The 18,683-nt window shown below is 36.6% G+C and overlaps 3 protein-coding genes across 5 annotated transcripts; 2 read left to right on the top strand and 1 right to left on the bottom strand.

Annotated features, from left to right (window-relative positions):
* Positions 1–4,813: 4,813 nt before the first annotated feature.
* LOC147570671 (Transcription elongation factor (TFIIS) family protein) lies at positions 4,814–12,105 on the top strand. Its single transcript, XM_086657223.1, has 3 exons — positions 4,814–5,234; positions 5,716–5,790; positions 8,561–12,105. The coding sequence occupies exon 3, from the start codon at positions 8,637–8,639 to the stop codon at positions 11,760–11,762; it is 3,126 nt and encodes a 1,041-aa protein (XP_086513349.1). The 5' UTR covers positions 4,814–5,234; positions 5,716–5,790; positions 8,561–8,636; the 3' UTR covers positions 11,763–12,105.
* An 810-nt stretch (positions 12,106–12,915) lies between these two features.
* On the top strand, positions 12,916–14,739 carry LOC147570670 (protein HIGH ARSENIC CONTENT 1, mitochondrial-like). The gene is made up of 6 exons (XM_086657238.1): positions 12,916–13,043; positions 13,124–13,204; positions 13,309–13,382; positions 13,470–13,540; positions 13,955–14,008; positions 14,391–14,739. The coding sequence occupies exons 1-6, from the start codon at positions 13,027–13,029 to the stop codon at positions 14,505–14,507; spliced, it is 414 nt and encodes a 137-aa protein (XP_086513364.1). The 5' UTR covers positions 12,916–13,026; the 3' UTR covers positions 14,508–14,739.
* A 675-nt stretch (positions 14,740–15,414) lies between these two features.
* On the bottom strand, positions 15,415–18,319 carry LOC147570669 (bifunctional protein FolD 4, chloroplastic-like). Of its 3 annotated transcripts, none has more exons than XM_086657231.1 (5): positions 17,851–18,319; positions 17,226–17,560; positions 16,564–16,800; positions 16,281–16,448; positions 15,415–15,847 (listed from the first exon to the last, which is right to left on the bottom strand). In XM_086657231.1, the coding sequence occupies exons 1-5, from the start codon at positions 18,047–18,049 to the stop codon at positions 15,677–15,679; spliced, it is 1,110 nt and encodes a 369-aa protein (XP_086513357.1). In that variant the 5' UTR covers positions 18,050–18,319; the 3' UTR covers positions 15,415–15,676. The 3 variants fall into 3 exon arrangements, with proteins under 3 accessions (XP_086513357.1, XP_086513358.1, XP_086513359.1); XM_086657232.1 differs by having other exon boundaries at positions 17,226–17,557; positions 17,851–18,238; XM_086657233.1 differs by having other exon boundaries at positions 17,226–17,719; positions 17,783–18,204.
* Positions 18,320–18,683: the final 364 nt, after the last annotated feature.

Genomic DNA, 18,683 nt, shown 5'->3' with positions numbered 1-18,683 from the left:
GTTGTCCAACTTTCTTATTTTTTACCTTTACTACAAATGAATGGATCATGACTAACCTAACTAATAAAAGTGTAAAGAGATGTAACTTCGACTTCATCCGAGTAGTTTTCATATTCCTCATCAATTTTAAACAGTAAGATTTCTACCATTCGAGAAGAAAAAAAGACTAGAGGATTTTCAACTAAACAGTATATTAGCAAACAATTGAAATAGACTAAAGTTTTTTATTCTTATTTTTGCTATACACGGTAGTACATTTTATAGTAATTCAAGGATTGATAGAATGATCTTCTAAAGACAATAAATATCAACTACAAAATTTCTTTCAATATATGTTTTTTGCACAAAGAAATGGGAAAAAAATAACTAGTGATCTGATTCGACTTCAATATCTAATTAAAAACGAAACTAGAATCAGTGAGCAGGACAAATATTTTCAGCCTCAAACTATCATACAAAATTGCAACCCATTCTCTTATAGGTCTCAACTCTATCTTAAGTCGGATATTATAGCTTGAAATCCTTCATTAATGAGAAGGAAAATGATAGATATTACGTTCTATAATAGTCAATTGATCTAACTTCCAACTTTAGGCAAAATAAGGTAAAGGCTCATAATTTTTAGCATGATACCAACTCACCAGGTGCAATATAGAAATAGGAATACATGACATGTCGTTGTCATCATTGACTCGTTCATCTTGCAAGGCCTTCGCCGATCCAAAATCTGCTAAACGAGGGCAGAATTCCTCGCCAACAATATATTGCTAAGAAGTCAATAACAGTGGATTGGCATTGACAATGAATTACTTTTTTTTAATAATCGGTTAGAAAGTATATCTACGTAGAACTCCACAGATTTTGATGATTCTTGTTTAATGAGGATTCTAGAGGAGGCTCCTAGATCGACTAAGTTCGAAAATCAACTATTTAAAAAGATTACACTGTTGGATGAGAAATTTGGTTTTTGTGCTTCCATTTTCATTGCTCAATGTGAATGTGACTGTTTCTTGCTCAAAAATGTGGATACCTTTTTGTCCCAAAGAGTGTAGACTGATAGAAAAGATAGATAATGGGGGGCTAAAAAAGGAGCCTGTACACGTTTGTGGTCAAAATGGCAAATCGGTCAAAGTCGTGGATCAAAAAAGGAATTAACCGTTTTAATTTTTAGAAAGGAGGAATCTTAACCGAACCCAAATTCCAAAAATTAGAAACCCTAAACCCCTATAAAAAGGGAACATCCTAATCCTAACGTACGTAATTTATACATCTTCTGTGATATTGAAATTATGTCTGCAATCCCTAAATCACTTCCCCATTCTCGCAATTATGTCTGCAATCCCTAAATCACTTCCCCATTCTCGCACTATCCCAAGAAGACGAAGAAGATGAAGAATACTCAATTTGTTTCAACTATTTAAAAAGTTTATTCCAAATTATAAGGTACCATTTTTTGTCCCAATCTTTTAAGTTATATTAAGTACCTTATATTTTGGAATAAACTTTTTTACATAGTTAAAACAAGAACAAGAACAAGAACAAGATTGAGAAGTTGTTTAACACCTAAATGTACATATATCCCTCTTCCGACGATTTTGGTTGATAATGGAAACGATCTCCTAAGGTGTTCACAAGATTGAAAAGTTGTTTAACTTTCGTACTTTTTACCTTTACTAAATGAACTGATAATAACTAATAAAAGCGTAAAGAGACATATCTTCGACTTCATCCAAGTAGTTATTAATAAGATACGTGATATAAGACGGATCGAAATATAGGGATCCGACGATCAAGATGGGTCAAAGAATTAAGATATTTGTATGTATGTGACGGATTTAGAAGAGGAGATCCGTTGATCAAGAAGAGTTCAAGATATGTGAAGATATTTCAAGATATATGAAGATCAAGAATATTTACTCTTTTATATTTAGAATATATCATGTAACCGATCAAACCCACGAGTTGTGGTGATTATTAATGAATCAGTTATTTCTCCGTGGATGTAGGTCGTGATTATCCGACCGAACCACGTTATATTATCGCATAACTATTTAAGTTTATTTCTCCGATTATCACATAAATATCCTTCAAGAATTAAAACAATAAGATTTGTACCATTCGAGTAAAAACAGTAAGATTTGTACCATTCCAGTAAAAAAAAATATAAAATTGGTACATAATAGTCCATGTTGCTTCATAACTGCATTGTTTGTCGAGGTGTTGTTTTGACATGAAATTCACATTTCTAATGTCTTTAAGAAACTCGGCGACTTTCTCATGGAGGGTCTGTTCATAGGAAATGCAGAATTACAAAGAAGAGAAAGATCTAATACCTTTTCGATCTCTGTGTAATCACCATGAGATGGATGCATCTTAGTGTCCACTAGGTGGTGCAAAGAAGAGAAAGATCTAATACCTTTCCTAATATTTAATTTCGGGACATGTTAGGCTAATACCTATTCGGAGTTTATGTGCTTTTTGAATTTTAGGCCGACTTCTAAATTTTCTTGAGTTTCATGCTGATTTTTCTTCATTACCACGTCCCCTGTGACCTACCTATATTTCCGGTGGATCAGAGGAAGCACGAAAAGGATGTCACCAATGTGTTTATGGTTCATATGAGACCGATATGTTTATTTAATTTGAAGATTTGAGAATATTATAACTCTGGGTATTTGAAGATATGAGAATCAGATTCCTTGTTATATAGAGGTCAAAGTCATGAAAGGATCAAATTTTCAGTTGGATATTCAGATGGGTCTAAAATAGTGTAATGACACCAAAAGCAAAATGAGCAACCAAATGTCTAAATAGAGTGAGCCATTGGTGGGTGTCCATTTCACCCTTTGCCTTTGATATGAGACTTAAGATCTTGGTCCAAAAATATCAATTGATCATGACTTATTTGATAGAATGGCCCATCTTATAAACTACTCATGAAAAAAATGCTTGTCAACCAACTTGCTTCAAACAATCATATTTTTTGAAAATTTGGTTCCAAATGTGTTTACACTCTCAAGTTGTTAAGGTAAGTGACTACTGACTAGAGTAGAGGATTCTAAGCTCGAGTCTTGTGGACTCGGTTAGGACCATGTGTAGCCCGATCCAAGTTCAAGCTTTTGTTGAAACCGCTTGGTGGATGGAAGGACAATGGATATCAACTTCTTTGTCCACTTTTGGCATTTTTGTATCCGGGTTAAGTCAATTTTGGTTTCCGACGACTTCCTATACAATGATCATTTATCATTCCGTACTTTTGCTGAATGAAATAATACAATACGTGAGACGTAAACATTTTTTTTACTGTATAGACGTGACAGTTAGTACTTTTCCATCAATAGGTTTGGGGATGATCGAAAGCATAAACAACATTAACCTAGCCATATAGATCGAGCATTACTATGGTCTATCACTGTCTATGGCTAGAACAGACCTCTTCAAGCCCAGGGACAGCTACCTTATGAAGAAGCCCAAAAATAGCAGATTGATAGGAGGCCGCCTATATAGCTTCTCAAGGTTGGAGAGTTGTATGGTCCTAGCAAATAAGGTAACCTAGAGTTGTATCTTGTGGTCCTGGGCTCGTGGCACTGTGTGCATGATTATATACCAAATAAAATGATAAGTATTCAATTTTCGCGTATTTAACGAAGACGCAAGCCCCAAATAACAATTAAAATACACGACTTCCGAACCTTTTTGTAGTTCAGATAGTAGACTCGATTTCTGTAATTCTTGCATTAGTAATCTTCAGACTTTTGACATTTGCTTGGTCGGACTATGGGTCGGAAATTTTGCCTGTTTTCACAACAATATTCTCAGAATATTATTCTGGGATGAACTTGATTTTGGAGCTTAGATTTAATTCGCGGAAATTTGTTTAAAACATGGAACTGATAAATGATCGAAAAGTTGGTGTTAATGGCCGCAACAAAATGTTAGGAAATGAAAGAGCTTTTGATAAGTGAAACATCAACTTCGAGTTTAAACAATGTGTCCTCGTGTGGACTGTGAATTAATTCACATGTGTTTTTCTTTGCTTCTAATACTCAAAATCTTCGTCAAATTCAAAAGTATATGTACTTAATTCTAGAGATTAGATGTTAATTAATTCGAGAATAACCATAGAAGCTCAAGCAGATGAATGCATGCTTGTGATAAGTTAAAATCTCCAACTATTAACACTTAAATCTTCGCAATAGTACTTGAATGTTCTAATCACAAGGATTGAAATGTATTTCCTGTGAGTTAATATAAGTGTTATACTGAAATCTATTCGAAAAATTATATGAAACAAATTTCATATCGAGCATCAATTGTCGCAACTTAATTTTCAACAAGTGTCTCATTGATATCCAAATTCTTTATCTCAGGTAAACTAGTTTACATATTTTAAGAAGTCAAAAACACACTATCTCTTTCAACAAAAAAATAATATCACTCTACCACAACCAAATTCTTATAAGATTTATGAGATCACTCCCAACACCCAAATTCTTCTAAATATGTTTAGTTTCTTTGGAATTTAACAACGAAATACGTTACAAAACATTGATACATTACAGATATGATAAATCAGATATCTGCCGAATTTTAAAACCTTACAAGACTGGATCTAAAGCTAACCAAACTACGACCAGAAACCAACTAAATCCTTCTCATAATCGAATTTAGGACTTTTAGAGTTTGTCAACGTCGACAACCACTTGGACAACCTTGATATAGGACAAGTAAGCTATACAAATAACATAGGGCGGGTATTGACCAACAAAATTTTGACATGTGTATACAAACAGCCACGTGTTGTTTCCCAACCGGTGCTTCCAGTCAATTGGGTTAGTCACTCTCAAGTTGCCCATGAAGGAGAAATTGAAAAGGTTAACCCTTTCTAGGTCATAATCAAGTTTTGAAACTGCTTCGTCATCAATTCACCAAACGTGCATTTAGCACGTGTTAAAAATACCCCCCCAAAAAATAAGAACATAATAAACGCGAAAAGGGGGAAAAAATCAAAAAACAAAAAAAAAACGGTGCCCTGGCCGAAGAAATTTTGTTCGTTCTTCTGCTTCGAACAGACCACCAAAACGAGGGTTTTGTGAAAGAGAGAGAAACAAAATTCGCAGGCAGCAGAATAGAGAGAGAAAGTTTGATTTGAGAGATAATCGGTGATGTTCAGTTTAAGACGGTGGTGAAAACAAATCTTCGATTATATCTATCTAGGGTTTCTTCAATCTCCGGTATACTTCCATCTTTTTGTCTCTTAATTTAATTATTTCTTTATTTAACGGTAACTTGGTTTTCTAAATTGATTCAATTCGTTTCATTTTCTTTTTATTCATGATTTTGTCTCTATATATATATGTTGCTTTAATGGTGGGTTGAGGTATTTCAACTTTCATGTTTATCACCTTTGTTTTCTTACTTTCAAGGTTTTTAGAATCGGCTAGGGTTTCGTTTTGTTAGTTCGTAATTTAGTTGATTATGTGGGTTTGATCTTATAGCGGTAAAAAATTGAACTTTTCTGTTCTTAGGTCAGTTTCAAAGTTTTGGTATTTTTCTATGTGTGTGTTAATGGATTATGGTAGTAAGAAATGATTCATTGGTTGAGGAGATTGGATGGATCAGAGAAATGAGATTTGATTTTATAATTTGTATTGCTTTAATTTTAGTTTCATTTATATTATATACTTACACACAATTCTGCTTTTGTGTTTCCAGGGTTAAGAGGTTTTTTGTTCTGTTTATGGTTGACAATTCTTATTTCTTGATATTTTTGGATCATCGTAATTTCAGGTATATAATCAATGAACTATCTTTATTCTCTAGTTAACTTCTGTTGTGGATTATGTTCCTTATTGTTATTCTTTCCAATTATTTACGTATGTGAATCCACGTCGGTTTTGGATTATGGCTGTTTTTTTCATGACGTGTATGTATCGTACTCTTAAGGAAATATGCTTAGTGAATGAGCAAGTCGGAGATTCTTGAACCTTATTACTTGATTCATTCATTGATTTTAGTTTCAAAACATCTTTTACATGGAAAGCTCGATAAAGTCGTGGATACATTTTTTATTTTTAGATTTTCTTACGGGTATCCGTAAAGGCATCACATACTTCACGGATTTATCTGCTCTCTTCCATTTAAATAAGAAACCTTAGCTGTCCCGTTTTTCTATCATTTCTGCAACTAGGTTAGCTTTGTTAGGTTGGTCATTGGTATCAAGTAGCAGTATATATCTCACCTAAAATGTTAGACGGTCACGGTATTACCTTTATCCTTGCAGAAAGACTAATTGAAGGAAACCCAAAATGCCCATGAACTCTTGAACTGCTTTAGGCATGTTTAGATGTTGGAAACTTTAGGAATATTTGCTATAAAGTTGCGTTAAGAAGATTGACAAAAGACAGACCAGGCGTATTGTTGACGCCTGCGTCAGTGCTGTTTCACTTTACGCTTGATGCTAAGGCCTTGTACATCCCTGTGCGCCTGTCAAGATTTTATTTTCATTGTTTTGTTTCTTTTCTCTATATAGTTGTATACTTTCTCTATATAGTTGTATATTCTTGGTTCTTTTTCGTCATGGTCATTGTATTTTAGCATATAAAGCTATCTAAAGCAATAAAATAACAAAAAAAAGAGGTTTAAGGTGATCAGTCTATTGCCATCACAGGAAATCAGCTTGTATATTTTTTAGATTGTACTAATGCATGAACCTATAAGTGGAGCCTGTAATTATGCACTTGTATTCTGGTAAAGCCAGGATTAATTCATTTAGTTTCTTGACAAAATGTGTTTTAGCTGCTGATTATTAGTCATTTTCCAAACTGAATTGTTGAATATCTTTTTAGTAATATTTCGTCACTGTTAAGTATTAGCTACCATCCTAGTAGCCATGGGAGATTTTTATTGTAAATTGTAAATATAGTATTCTTTTTCTTCTATTGCTAATTCTGTTGTTGCCATGATTTTGCTGCTTTTCGTCGCTAGTAATAGTATTCTTATTGTTTTTGCAAGCTGGTTGGACGCCCATAGATAAATAGCGGAGGACTAGACTATTAACCCAATTAGTTCCTTTTCCTCTAGGCAATGTTTTGGGCTCAATTAGTTTTCTTTAATTTAGGACTTCTGCTAAGATAATACTTTAAACTCTAGAATATGGTTCTTCTATTAAATTGTGTATTTTTTTCCTTCTTTTGTAATAGACATTTTGTATGTCATCTTGTAATATGCACGATGGTCGAATTAGGAAGAAGATTTTTTTGTTTGGTGGAGTTATTGTTTGCTAAGTTAAAAACTTGGTCATCAATTATTTTCGTTTAAGGAATGTAGGTATACAGGTGTACACATTTTATTTGCATATTTTTATAGAAATAAACTGCTACTTAGCCTAGTAGTAAGTACCACCTAATTTGAGCTGCACATTCAGGACTTCAATTTGTTTGCTGAGAGAATGCCCCATCATTTAGTAAGAATAATTAAATCCTTTTTCATTGAACATTATCTTGTTTGTAGGAGTTGGCAAATCCTAGGGTCAACTTTTTTTGAACGAGGTTAATTTATATGCGAAAAAGAAATACCTACAAGCCCTAGCTGGGGAACTTAGGCAACATAGTAGTATTCTGGGGTCAATTTGTGTTCTTCAAGTGTTCCCTCCGCAAAATTTTGTTTATCTAGTCCGAGTACCCTTATTTTGTTAGATTCTGAAATTGGTTAACGTGTGTGATGTGAACTCCAAGTTTTGGAAAGCAGCATAAGGACGTAACATCTGCATAATGTGTGATTCAACGTGCATTTCCCTTTTGTAAATATTTTTTTTTTCAATATATTAATTCAACGTTTCAAATAGAAAATGTGAAATTGTCAGAATTTCTTGACGTACGCAGTGATTTAAGAAAGGAGCTAGCGTGTTGAGTTGGTTCTGAAATTGACTATAGAAGTTAGGATGGATGAAAATAATTTTTGTAAAACTTATGGGGTTATTTCTGAACCCCTGAGAAAGTGATTACCAAATCATCTTTGACCAGTTGCTGAGTTTTTTCCTACCTTAGATGATACCAAATCATCACTTATAGTGATGGTAGCTGTACGATTGTAAAAAACATTTTGTAATAATGGACTCGATCACTCAATTATTGATCAGACAAGCAAGCTTTAGGAGATTATCCGGGTCCTTGTCAAGTTACGGATTTTGAATTGACCTGGAGGTGTTACAATCATTAGTTTAATTTGAACATTGCTGTTCCTTGTAATGATTTTAACAAGGAACAAATGAGTCACTTGCGTTGCTACGGTGACTTAGTTTCACAATATCTTACCATCGATTGCTGTCAGGCGGCAGAAAGGCCATCCACCATATGTGAAGCATGCAAGTGTTCATGTTAGCATATTAAATCCTTTTTTGTTTTAGCACAAGGATTTCTGGGGTTTGCACATTGTTTTATTTGCTCTCATTAACTCTTTCCTACAAAAATTACTTTTTCTTCTTTATTATCATGTTGGTTCATGTAATTAATTGAGTTTGCCTGTGTTTTATCTTACTTGCGTCATTTCTTGTGGCTAGGAGTAAGCAGAAGATATAATAGCATGTTACAACGACTGTCTCAGAACTATATACGTCCCAACTGCTGTGAAAGAGTATGACGTTGGAAGACTTTTTTACCCTGACTGAAATGAAGGACGGACTAATGGCCATTGCTAGAGTTGAGGAACTGGTCTCTGTGATGAAGAAAGAGAAAGATACTGTTGTGACAAATATTGGCGAGGCGGCGAGGCAATGGTGCACTGTTGCAAGTACTTTAGCAGCGACAGAGAACAAAGACAGTCTTGATCATTTTATTAGGTTGGATGGACTACACTTCCTTGACCGCTGGCTTCGAGAAGCTCATAAGTGTAGCGGTGAAGCAAATGATAGCTCTTTGGAAGAACCGATTATTGCGTTACTGGGGGCGTTGGAAAAGCTTCCTATTGATAATGAGAGATCAGTTTCTTCTGGAATAAGTACAACGATCAAAAGCCTTTTTGATGTCAAGAGCTTTACGATCCAACAGAAAGCAAGAACCCTGTTTGACTGCTGGACTCAGAGAAGCAATAAAGATTTGGATCAGCAGGTTGAGAACACTGGGTGCCAAGACAATGGGATTAATGCAGTTGATGCATTAGTAGTAGCTGAGGAAAGTGAATGCCCGCCCTCAGTTGCGGAGGGTTCTCCTACAAAAGTAAGTGCTGATTTAGCTAATCATGTACAGAAACCTGTTTGTGGTGACGAGCAGTCAAGGATGTCAGATGGTTCGCAGTTGGAGAGGGATAAAGATATTAAGAACTCAATTATTAATGAACAAGATACCTGCCAAACTACTTTTAGTCGAACTGCTAATGAGGATGGGCCCACCGGAGATTCTCGAGACTTGTCTGCCTTGACAAAGCCTTGTCAAGAAAATCTTACATCTTCCATTGGGATTCTTAGTTCTTCACCTCCGACGGAAAGTGATGTTGAAGGAAGGGCATTGGATGTTCCGGAGTTGAAAGCTCTCTCTAAGGATGACGGGAAGACTGATGTTATAAATTATAGCCAGGATAGACGTAGTAAAACAGAATTAAGTTCTGTTTCCACCTCATCTGAACAAGTTGCTTCATCCTCTAATCCTGTAATTATGCAGCATTCGACAACACAATCTGCTATACAACACAATTTTGATGCGAAAGAAAGGGACTCCGATTTGAAGAAGCCTCTCCCTGCTAATTTTGATGGAAATAGTACAGCCTCTAAGCCGAAGGGCGGGGTTGTTGATGGTGGAAGGCAAATAAATTCGAGAAGCATAGCGGAACGAGAGGCTACAGATCGTTACTTTTCCAGTGTTTTGCGGGACTCATCTAGTAGTCGAAATGTATTGAAAAAACCAGAGGATACAGGAACTTCCTTTTCCAGTGGAGCAAAGAAAAATGAAAAAGGGGTCACAGGTGGTTTAAGTAGGAAGGTGCTTGGAGTGAAGGTTTCTGCATCTACTGGTGATATTTCCAAATCAAAGATAGATGCTATAGTATCAAATAACAATGAGAAGAGGAGACTAGGAGAGGAACTTGACTACGGGTTGGAAGATGCTTTAGAAGTTGCTCGGCAAGTGGCCAAAGAAGTAGAACGAGAGGTAGTTGATTATAGGGAAGAATTCTGTAGCTCTTCCAATGAAAAAGATTCTGGTGGAGTTGCGCACCCTGGTAGTCCTGATTCGGTAACTGATCAACACTCGGAGCAGGAGACTGATGCAGTAAATGTGGCTGAAATCGAAGAAAATCTTACAGGTGGAGCTCTTTCTCCAAAAGAACAAAGTCATTCAACAAGTACAGAGAACATTGAGAATCCCGAAGATTGTAAGCGTGAACCGGACTCGTCTCAGGAAACTGAAACTACCCAACAACCAGCAATAAAGACTGAGAAAAGCCTCTGTGATTTTGATCTGAACGAGGAGCTCGACTTGAATGAAATGGATCAGCAAACAACCCCCACTCATACACCTTCTGGCTCTGCTCCTATCACTGTTGTTTCTGCTTCTAAAGCAACAGCTCCTGGATTGCGTATGGCTCCTCTCCATTTTGAAGGGGAACTAGGATGGAAAGGATCTGCAGCAACTAGTGCCTTCCGTCCTGCTGCTAACCGCAAGACTCCAGATGCTGATAAGAGTGTCTCCTCCGTCGAAGGAAGCAGCCAGAGTTCAAAGCAAAGACAGGGCTTCTCGTGTATTGATCTGAATGTGGCTGAAGGAGATACTGGTGGAGTCACAGACCCAGTACTATCAAAACATGTTCCATTATCATCTGATATCCATTCTGGGGAATCATCCATTGAAGTGAATTCGAGGAGAGCAGGGAAGCTCAAATTGGACCTTAATAGTATTGGTGACAGTGAGGAAACTCCATCAGACTGGAAGATTGATGGAGGGTTTGTTCTCCACCACAAAATTGGTCACTCTAGCCCTTCACCAGCATCATCCTCATCATCAAAGCCTTCTTTCATGATGAGCTTCGACTTGAATGACAATCTTCCTCCTTTCCCAGATCGTTATAATGATCGACGGCCTGATATGGGTAAAGCGTTATCTCTCGACATGAATTCCCATGGAGGGGCTAAAGTGGATGATCCTGTTATATCAATAATGGGTACAAGAGTTGAAGTCAATAAAAAGGAGCCTGTACCCCAAACCCGATCCTTCCTCCCAACTGGGCAGGTCCCTGAATTCCTAATAGGCGGCAACTTCACAAAAACAGGTGGTGGAATCGGTCAGCATCCTGTGATGGCCCATACACCTTCTCCTTCAATTTTTGGATACAATGCTCCGACAGCAGGGTCGTCCGTGTCTCTCTCTCCTGCTATATATGGATCTAGTTCTGTGAATTATGCAGTTGATTCAAGAGGAGCCCCTATGATAATGGGATCTCAAGTAGCTGCTCCACCCACTTACTCCCGTCCCCCGTTCCTTATGAATATGAACGCTCCTATCTCTGGTTTTAACGGGGTTGTAAACCCTAGACCCAACTTAGATCTGAATTCAGGCTTTACAATGGTAGAACCTCCTGAGAACAGAGGGCAAGGGGGTTTAGGTTTCAGGCAGCTACTAGTTCCAGGTCAAGGCATGTCAATGGAAGAGCATATAAGATCAACAACTTCTCAGCCTATGAACTCGGCGATGACAGGGATGAAAAGGAACGAACCAGACGGTGGGTTTGATCTTTTCCCTGGTGGATATAAACAGAAATCACCATGGCATTAAAGAGCTATCTTAATCTACGGATCCTTCTTTTCTTGGTGCTTGGTTTAGGGAAAGAAACAGCAAAAATACAGAAGAAAATGAGGCAATGAATTGGCTTGATGAAGGACAGGTTCCTTTCGTCGAACTGAATAAGTCTGGAAAAACGGGTGGAAAGTCTAATCGTATTCGTGTGAGAGGTCGATAAATACCCTGAAGAACACAGAAAGGAAAGGAGAAGATCCATTTTCACCACCCTTGTTCCTTATTTTCTCTTTAAAAATATTTTTTATTTTTAATTTTATTATGAGAGTATTCATAGAAAAGAAAATTGCAGCAAGAGAAAGCTGGGAGTTAGTTGACACCATGTTTGTTTCTGTAAATCTTTCATAATTTATCAGCAAGGGATTTTAAAAAAAAGGAAATTTGGGTATCTCTCTTTTTCTTTATTCATTTAGGGTTTGTTAATTACTTTAGGTAATGATTACTTATTGAGGCAGGCAGTATTTGGGGATCCATCTGGATCCCCCAGCCCAATTATACAAGGATTGATTGAGAAAAACTGATTGAAACCCTAAATTCCTCCATGAATTATTTCTTTATTCTGGAAGTATCTCAGACTGATGATTTCATATCTTGTTAAATCTCTTTAGATGATAAAAGTCCGACGGTGGAAGTATCCTTTTTAAAGACAGATACGAAATCTGACTCGAAAACTGAGTCGATCGACTCAGGTTCAAGAACATTTGTTTTTTACTTAGACTTGTCCTAATAGTATATTTTGGGTCAATTCGAGTTGGACATTTGAGGATCTACATAGACTAAGTTTGGGTCCATTCGAGTTTGGACATTTCAGTATCAGGAAAGTTAGATTTTAGATATTGGGAAAAGAAAACAGATACGACCTGTAGGCAGCACCGTAAATAACGCCCATTACCATTTGCAAGCGAAAAACGATTGAGATGTAATTTTGAGATAGTGTTCGAACTAAGAGAGTCAGAATTTGAAATATACACTCAAAATTTATCTTTATTTTGCATATAGTTTCTTGGTATATTCGAATCTTAAGACAATTTTTTTATGATATCAAACTTATTTTATTAGCTATTTCAAAGTTGACTCTGTTTTTGTGATCGAAAAGTTGACTTTATTTACTTTATATCATTCTTACATTAAGCCAAACTAAGCCAACAAGATCTTCACCTTTGCTCTTTCCCAACCTAAAGCAAAAGTCAACTATAGTTATAGAAGAAGAAGCTCTTTTTTTCTTCCTCCTCTACAAAGGAACATGGATTCCTCCAAAAGGTTAGTTAGTTAATTAGTATAATCACCTAAGATTTATCTTAATTTGAATCAAGAATTCGTGATAATATCTTCTCTTGCAGCTCCGAAGCAATCGTGACCATTGATGTTCATACTGCTAAAGAACTCCTTGATTCATCAAATTACCGTTATCTTGATGTGAGGTAAAAATAAAAGAAAAATAAAGAGTTCAACAAATTAATGACTTCATTGTCGAAAATTAAGATTGCTTACATTTAATAATCTTGTGAATTACTATTTGTTTTAGGACAATTGAAGAGTTCAACAAAAGTCATGTTGAAAATGCAATCAATGTCACTTACATGTTCAAGACACCAGAAGGTATATTGTAGTTGACTTCTCACGAAGATTACGTACTTCTGCTCTTTTCCGTTTCCTTTGATAAGATTCTTTTTTGCAAATTTTTAGGTAAACTTAAAAACTCTGAATTTCTCGAACAACTCTCCGCTGTTTGTAGCAAGGATGACCAACTAATTGTGGTATAAACTAAACTTTCACCTACTTCGAGAAAAAAAAATAGAGTTCTTATTTACCCACAAGCTCTTGTCTTCGAAAAATAATAATAATAAGAGTTAATTCCTATATGGCCCCCTACTTTGTGACCAGCTTCCTTTAAAAACCATTAGAGAGGTGAGTTGGAGAGAGAGGTGAGTTGGAGAGAGGTGACGTGGAGAGAGATGAGTGGTGGAGAGGGAAGTGAGGTGGAATTTAGGTTTTTGTTTTTAATTTTATTTTGAAAATATATTAATGGGAAGGGTAGTTATGACATTTCCATGAAAATAGGGGGTCATATTTGAATTTACAGAAATTTGGGGGCCATAAAGGAAGCTGGTCACAAAGTAGGGGGCCATATAGGAATTAACTCTAATAATAATTTGGATATATATTTGAAGGGATGCAACAGTGGTGGGAGATCATTTCTTGCTTGTGGTGATCTTCTTGAAGCTGTAAGCCCATTTTCTTTCTCTTTATCTTTTCATATTTCTTAGGTAGATGGGAATTTTGAATCATTCTATCTCTGAATTCTTGTTTGTCTACCAAAACTTCTAAATGTACAAACCGAATGTAAAACGATGTGAACCGTTAGATTGTATCAGTTTAGAAAGATCAGATCTGACACTTAAGATTTGGAAAGACCACCCGATGAATCTAATGGTTGCTCTTGTACCACCTAAAATTGTATGTCTACAAACCCAAGGGACGCCTAGATAACAGAAAAAAAACGTGTAGATATGACGAAAAGCCCTAGAAATTTAGGTTGAAACTTATGAAACTTGGGCTAGGCTCATTGAGGAAACCAACTAAAACCCTTAAAATTAAAACTTACAGGGATATACGAAGGTAAAAAATATGGAAGGTGGTTATTCTGCGTGGGTCGACAAAGGATTTGCAGGGAATGAAAAACCCGAAGAAGAATTGAAAACTGTGTGCAAATTCCGTCCATGAAGTTTAACAAATCACCGTCTACATATTTTGACCAATGCTTATATTACAAGGGAAAAAGGAAGCCCGTGATAAATTACGACAAGTTTGTTGGTATTTAATCGTTTATTGCGTTGTACTAATATTGGGGGTGTGATTAATGAAAAGTTTGTGATGTTAATTGTGTTTTAAAAACGGATTATTGTATCTTAGACCTAGTAAAGTGGTGTGAAGATTCTTCATGGTTTTTATTAAATTGTGCAAGCCTTTTCTAACAAGTCATATCCAATTTTGCGTCTCTACTTAAAATCTGGGATGATTTACGAAATAAAGGAATTTTCCGTGGTACAAACATTTGGACGGAAACATTTTTTTCTTAACATAACCTACCCAATGTCTTCTCAATTTTTTCTTCCTCCATCTTCCCCTCTCACCTCCACCATCAACTCCGTCAGTTTCCACCATCAACTCCGACGGCCTTCACCACAAACTCCGTCGTTTCGTCTTCCTTTACTCTTTTTTCTTTCTTTCACTCTCTTTTTTCTCGCTTTCTAAGTTCCAACCCCACCAAATCGAGACAACCTTAGTCTAGTTTTCAGACGAAGGGTCCTGGCAAAGGAGCTCTCTCCTTCCCTGTCGGAACTTAGAGAGAAAAAAGAGAGAGAAACAGATAGTGGTCGCTTGCCGGCGACCCAATGCTAGCGGCGTGAGAAAGGGTGTGTTTGGCTCAACCTTCTTGTTTCCCAAAAAAACGTGGACCAGTTAAAATCTACTCATAGAGAAATAACCTATAGTAACGAAATACTTATTTTCTATTACCTAACAAGAATACAAGATAGATTGGAAAAAGAATGAAGATATTAACTACTATCTTCTAGTGCCATTAGAGGGGTAGAATAGTAAATAAGACATAATGGTAAAAGTATAGATGGAAAAGGAAAACAGCATTTCTCAAGCTTTCCATTATATCAACCAGCCTATAAGAATAAGCTAATAATGTAAGATAAATACTCTGGCATCGCTAACTTAAGATCGCCCAAGTAAATCGTTACAGGAGATTAGAGCGTAATATTCAAATTAAAGAGATGATAAAAAACAATCTCCTACCAATACAACAAAGTACACTTGAGCATGAAAATCTTTTGATTTTCTAGCAAGATGAGACTTGATTGTCCTGAAATAAGGCATCAAAATCATTCGAAATTGAACGCCCTCTTAGCTGAGCTGAGGGTGTTCGATAGAAGCATGGCTATTGTCATAGGACCTACTCCACCAGGTACTGGAGTAATATATGAAGCTACCTTACAAGCTTCTTCGTAACATACGTCTCCAACTAGCCGATAACCTCGAGCCCTACTTGGATCCTGTCACAGCCAACACAAAATGGAGTTAGTAAAACTCGAGATGCCCTCAAACTCCAATCAGATTCATTCTTCAATCTAGAAGAATGTATATATCAAAGAGTTGGTAAAATTTGGCCGAGTTAGTTCCCTTGGTAGGATTTGGGAATCAGCGGTTGTCCAATCCCGACCCAACAGATTGGGGACATATTTAATTAGTCTAGGGAGGCAATTCAAGCAGTGTTGCTACCCATTTCAAGTTGGAATATGTTTTGTTTATATACAAATGCTCTTTGGTGTTAAGATATTAATGACATTCATGATTTAACAGATCTTGTTTCAGATAACCTAGTGAACTTTACGATTGAACACTTGTTGCCAATAGATCGAATTGACAGTAAATCAAATTAAGCCGGTTAATGTGAACCTGACCTACAATAGCAAAAATGATACTTACATCAACTGCATTGATGCCAACATCAATAATAACTGCTCCAGGCTTAATCCAGCTACCCCTCACCATATTTGGTTGCCCTACAGCAGCAATGATGATATCTGCTTGTTTAATGATTTCCTCGGGGTTCTTTGTTCTCGAATGTACTACACTGACGGTAGCATCCTCCCTCTACAAACATCGACCACCGGCTATATATTATGATTTATATTGAAAGAAGAAAAGCCTGACCAATAAAAAACCATCAATTTTTTTGAGAAATTTAGATAAAGTTAAGAACAATAACCTGAAGTAGTAATGCAGCTGGCACTCCGACAATGTTGCTACGTCCTATTACGACTGCTCTCTTACCCTTTATGTCAATCTCATACCTTTTCAATAGCTCTATGCATCCTTTGGGTGTGCATGGAACAAATAAAGGCTCCAGATCTCGCATTGCAAGACGACCAATGTTGAGAGGATTAAATCCATCCACATCTTTTTCAATATTTATAGCATTCAATATCTTCTCCTTATCCATATGCTGGTGCAGAATCCACAACGACGATAAGACCTCTTAGTCAAAGAAATCAATAGTAATAGAAAAGTACAGGACGACCTAAATAGTAGCTGGTTGGGTACGGTTTCCGATGATATTTTTTGTTTCATTTTTTCCTTCAAACATGAATACTAAACAAAAATCAATATCCACATGAAATGGGTATTTTCAATGCCAACAGTCAAGTAATATCAACATCCACATACGATTTAATAACAAAAGAAACAGTAAACCGGAATAGGTGCATGCGAATGGGATGGGTATTTCACAACGCCACTGAACCAAATTCAGGCATATTAGCAACATATCGGTTCATATGAGATGTCAATCTTTGTCGTACCAACCTAAAACGATACCGAAAAGAACCATTCTATCCAACAGAAAATTATAAGTTAAATCGAGGTACATACACGAGGTAGAGGTAGCTGAATGAGAATTCCATGAACAGAAGGATTCTCATTATATTCATTAACACACTTGAGCAGTTCTTCTTCTGTCGTATCCTCGGGTAAATGAGCTTCATAAGATGTAATATTTACTTTTTCACAAGCTTTCTTTTTGTTCCTCACATAAGTTGCAGAGTCTTTTCTATCCCCAACAAGAATCACAGCTAAACCTGGAACAACACCAATTGCATCCTTCATCCTAACTATTTCACTTGATATCTCATCTCTGATTTGCTTAGCAACCGCATTTCCGTCGATTATCTTCGCCGATGTTTCCGTTTCCATACTACACATTGCTACTGAAAGGAATAATCAACTACAAGTCAATCAATCTTAAATTAGGGTTTATCTTCGCAGATGTTTCGGTTTCCATTTTACACATTGGTACTGAAATGAATAATCAAATTACAAGTCAATCAATCTTAAACTAGGGTTTAGCTTATGTAGTGTTAATCCGCCTAAGAATTTGAAAATGGGTATCAAACTAAATAAGTATAAACCCAGATAGTTCCTCTAACTACCCCAAGGTGTTCGAAAAAACTCCCCAAAAGGATTTTCGAAAATTAAAACAAGATTTGATGATTCTTACCCGTTGAAGAGTAGGAACTTCGACGCTGAGTATCGATGATGATTCTTCTCCTTGTGTTAGGGTTTATAGGTTTGAATTGAAGGGAAGTAGCTGATCGTTGTGATTGAAGAATTCCAGTTCCGATTTTGTTGAAGTGAAGCAAACGAGCCGTTAACGATGAAGAAGAAGAAGAACAATCTGAGAAAACGGTCGATGCCATTTCACGAACTTAAAAGCTAAACGCAGAAGAGAGAAAATGAGTTTAGGGTTTCTGGAAAAGGAGGAAGTGAGAAGATAGAGAGCTACTCTTTCGAGAGGGGTTTAGGGTTTACCCGCCAAATCACAAAAAACTTTCCTATGAGCCGTTTGCTACGTGGGAAAAGTATTTGGATGGGAAAATCAAGTTTTTCTCATGGAAAAGAAAATCAAAATTTGGGTGAGAAAAAGCTTTTCTTTCTTTTTTACTTCTACCAAACTTCACTACCTCTTCTTCTTTTAACTCTGACCACGCAGCCACCAACTTATATATTGAAGGCGATCTTAATTTTTATTTTTATCTTCGTCGTGTCCTCCCACCACCACCCCCACCACTAAGGATTGACAATCACCATCATCACAGTCAGTAACCACCACCTCTGATTATCTCTTTTTGCTTTCTCTGAAATTTCTTCGTGAAGAGGAACGCTTCCAAATCAGAAACCCTTTCGCCGAGTCGAAGGTTGCACTTCACAAGGTAGAGAGTGAGAAAAGGTCTGGACAGAGAGAAAAATAGAAAGGTTAGGAGAGAAAGAAAAAAGGAAGTGGCGTTGGACCATCACCAGTTTCCACCTACTAGTGGCGGTACCGTAGTGGGA

Source organism: Eschscholzia californica, unplaced genomic scaffold (assembly GCF_041429995.1).
Source record: "Eschscholzia californica isolate CP2 unplaced genomic scaffold, dmEscCali1.0.p SCAF_1, whole genome shotgun sequence".
Taxonomy (NCBI): domain Eukaryota; kingdom Viridiplantae; phylum Streptophyta; class Magnoliopsida; order Ranunculales; family Papaveraceae; genus Eschscholzia; species Eschscholzia californica.
The sequence above is the reverse complement of the archived record's forward strand: the minus strand, read 5'-3'. Positions and strand labels throughout refer to the sequence as shown.

Excerpts from the sequence above, each read along its gene's own strand:
- LOC147570671 (XM_086657223.1), top strand. The coding sequence starts at position 8,637 with ATGACGTTGGAAGACTTTTTTACCCTGACTGAAATGAAGGACGGACTA.
- LOC147570669 (XM_086657231.1), bottom strand. The coding sequence starts at position 18,049 with ATGGCATCGACCGTTTTCTCAGATTGTTCTTCTTCTTCTTCATCGTTA. Across the intron at positions 16,449-16,563 it reads CAGCTGCATTACTACTTCAG|AGGGAGGATGCTACCGTCAG; the intron begins GTTATTGTTCTT and ends CGATGTTTGTAG. Across the intron at positions 15,848-16,280 it reads TTGGCATCAATGCAGTTGAT|GATCCAAGTAGGGCTCGAGG; the intron begins GTAAGTATCATT and ends TGGCTGTGACAG.
- LOC147570670 (XM_086657238.1), top strand. Across the intron at positions 13,383-13,469 it reads CATGTTCAAGACACCAGAAG|GTAAACTTAAAAACTCTGAA; the intron begins GTATATTGTAGT and ends GCAAATTTTTAG. Across the intron at positions 13,541-13,954 it reads AGGATGACCAACTAATTGTG|GGATGCAACAGTGGTGGGAG; the intron begins GTATAAACTAAA and ends ATATATTTGAAG.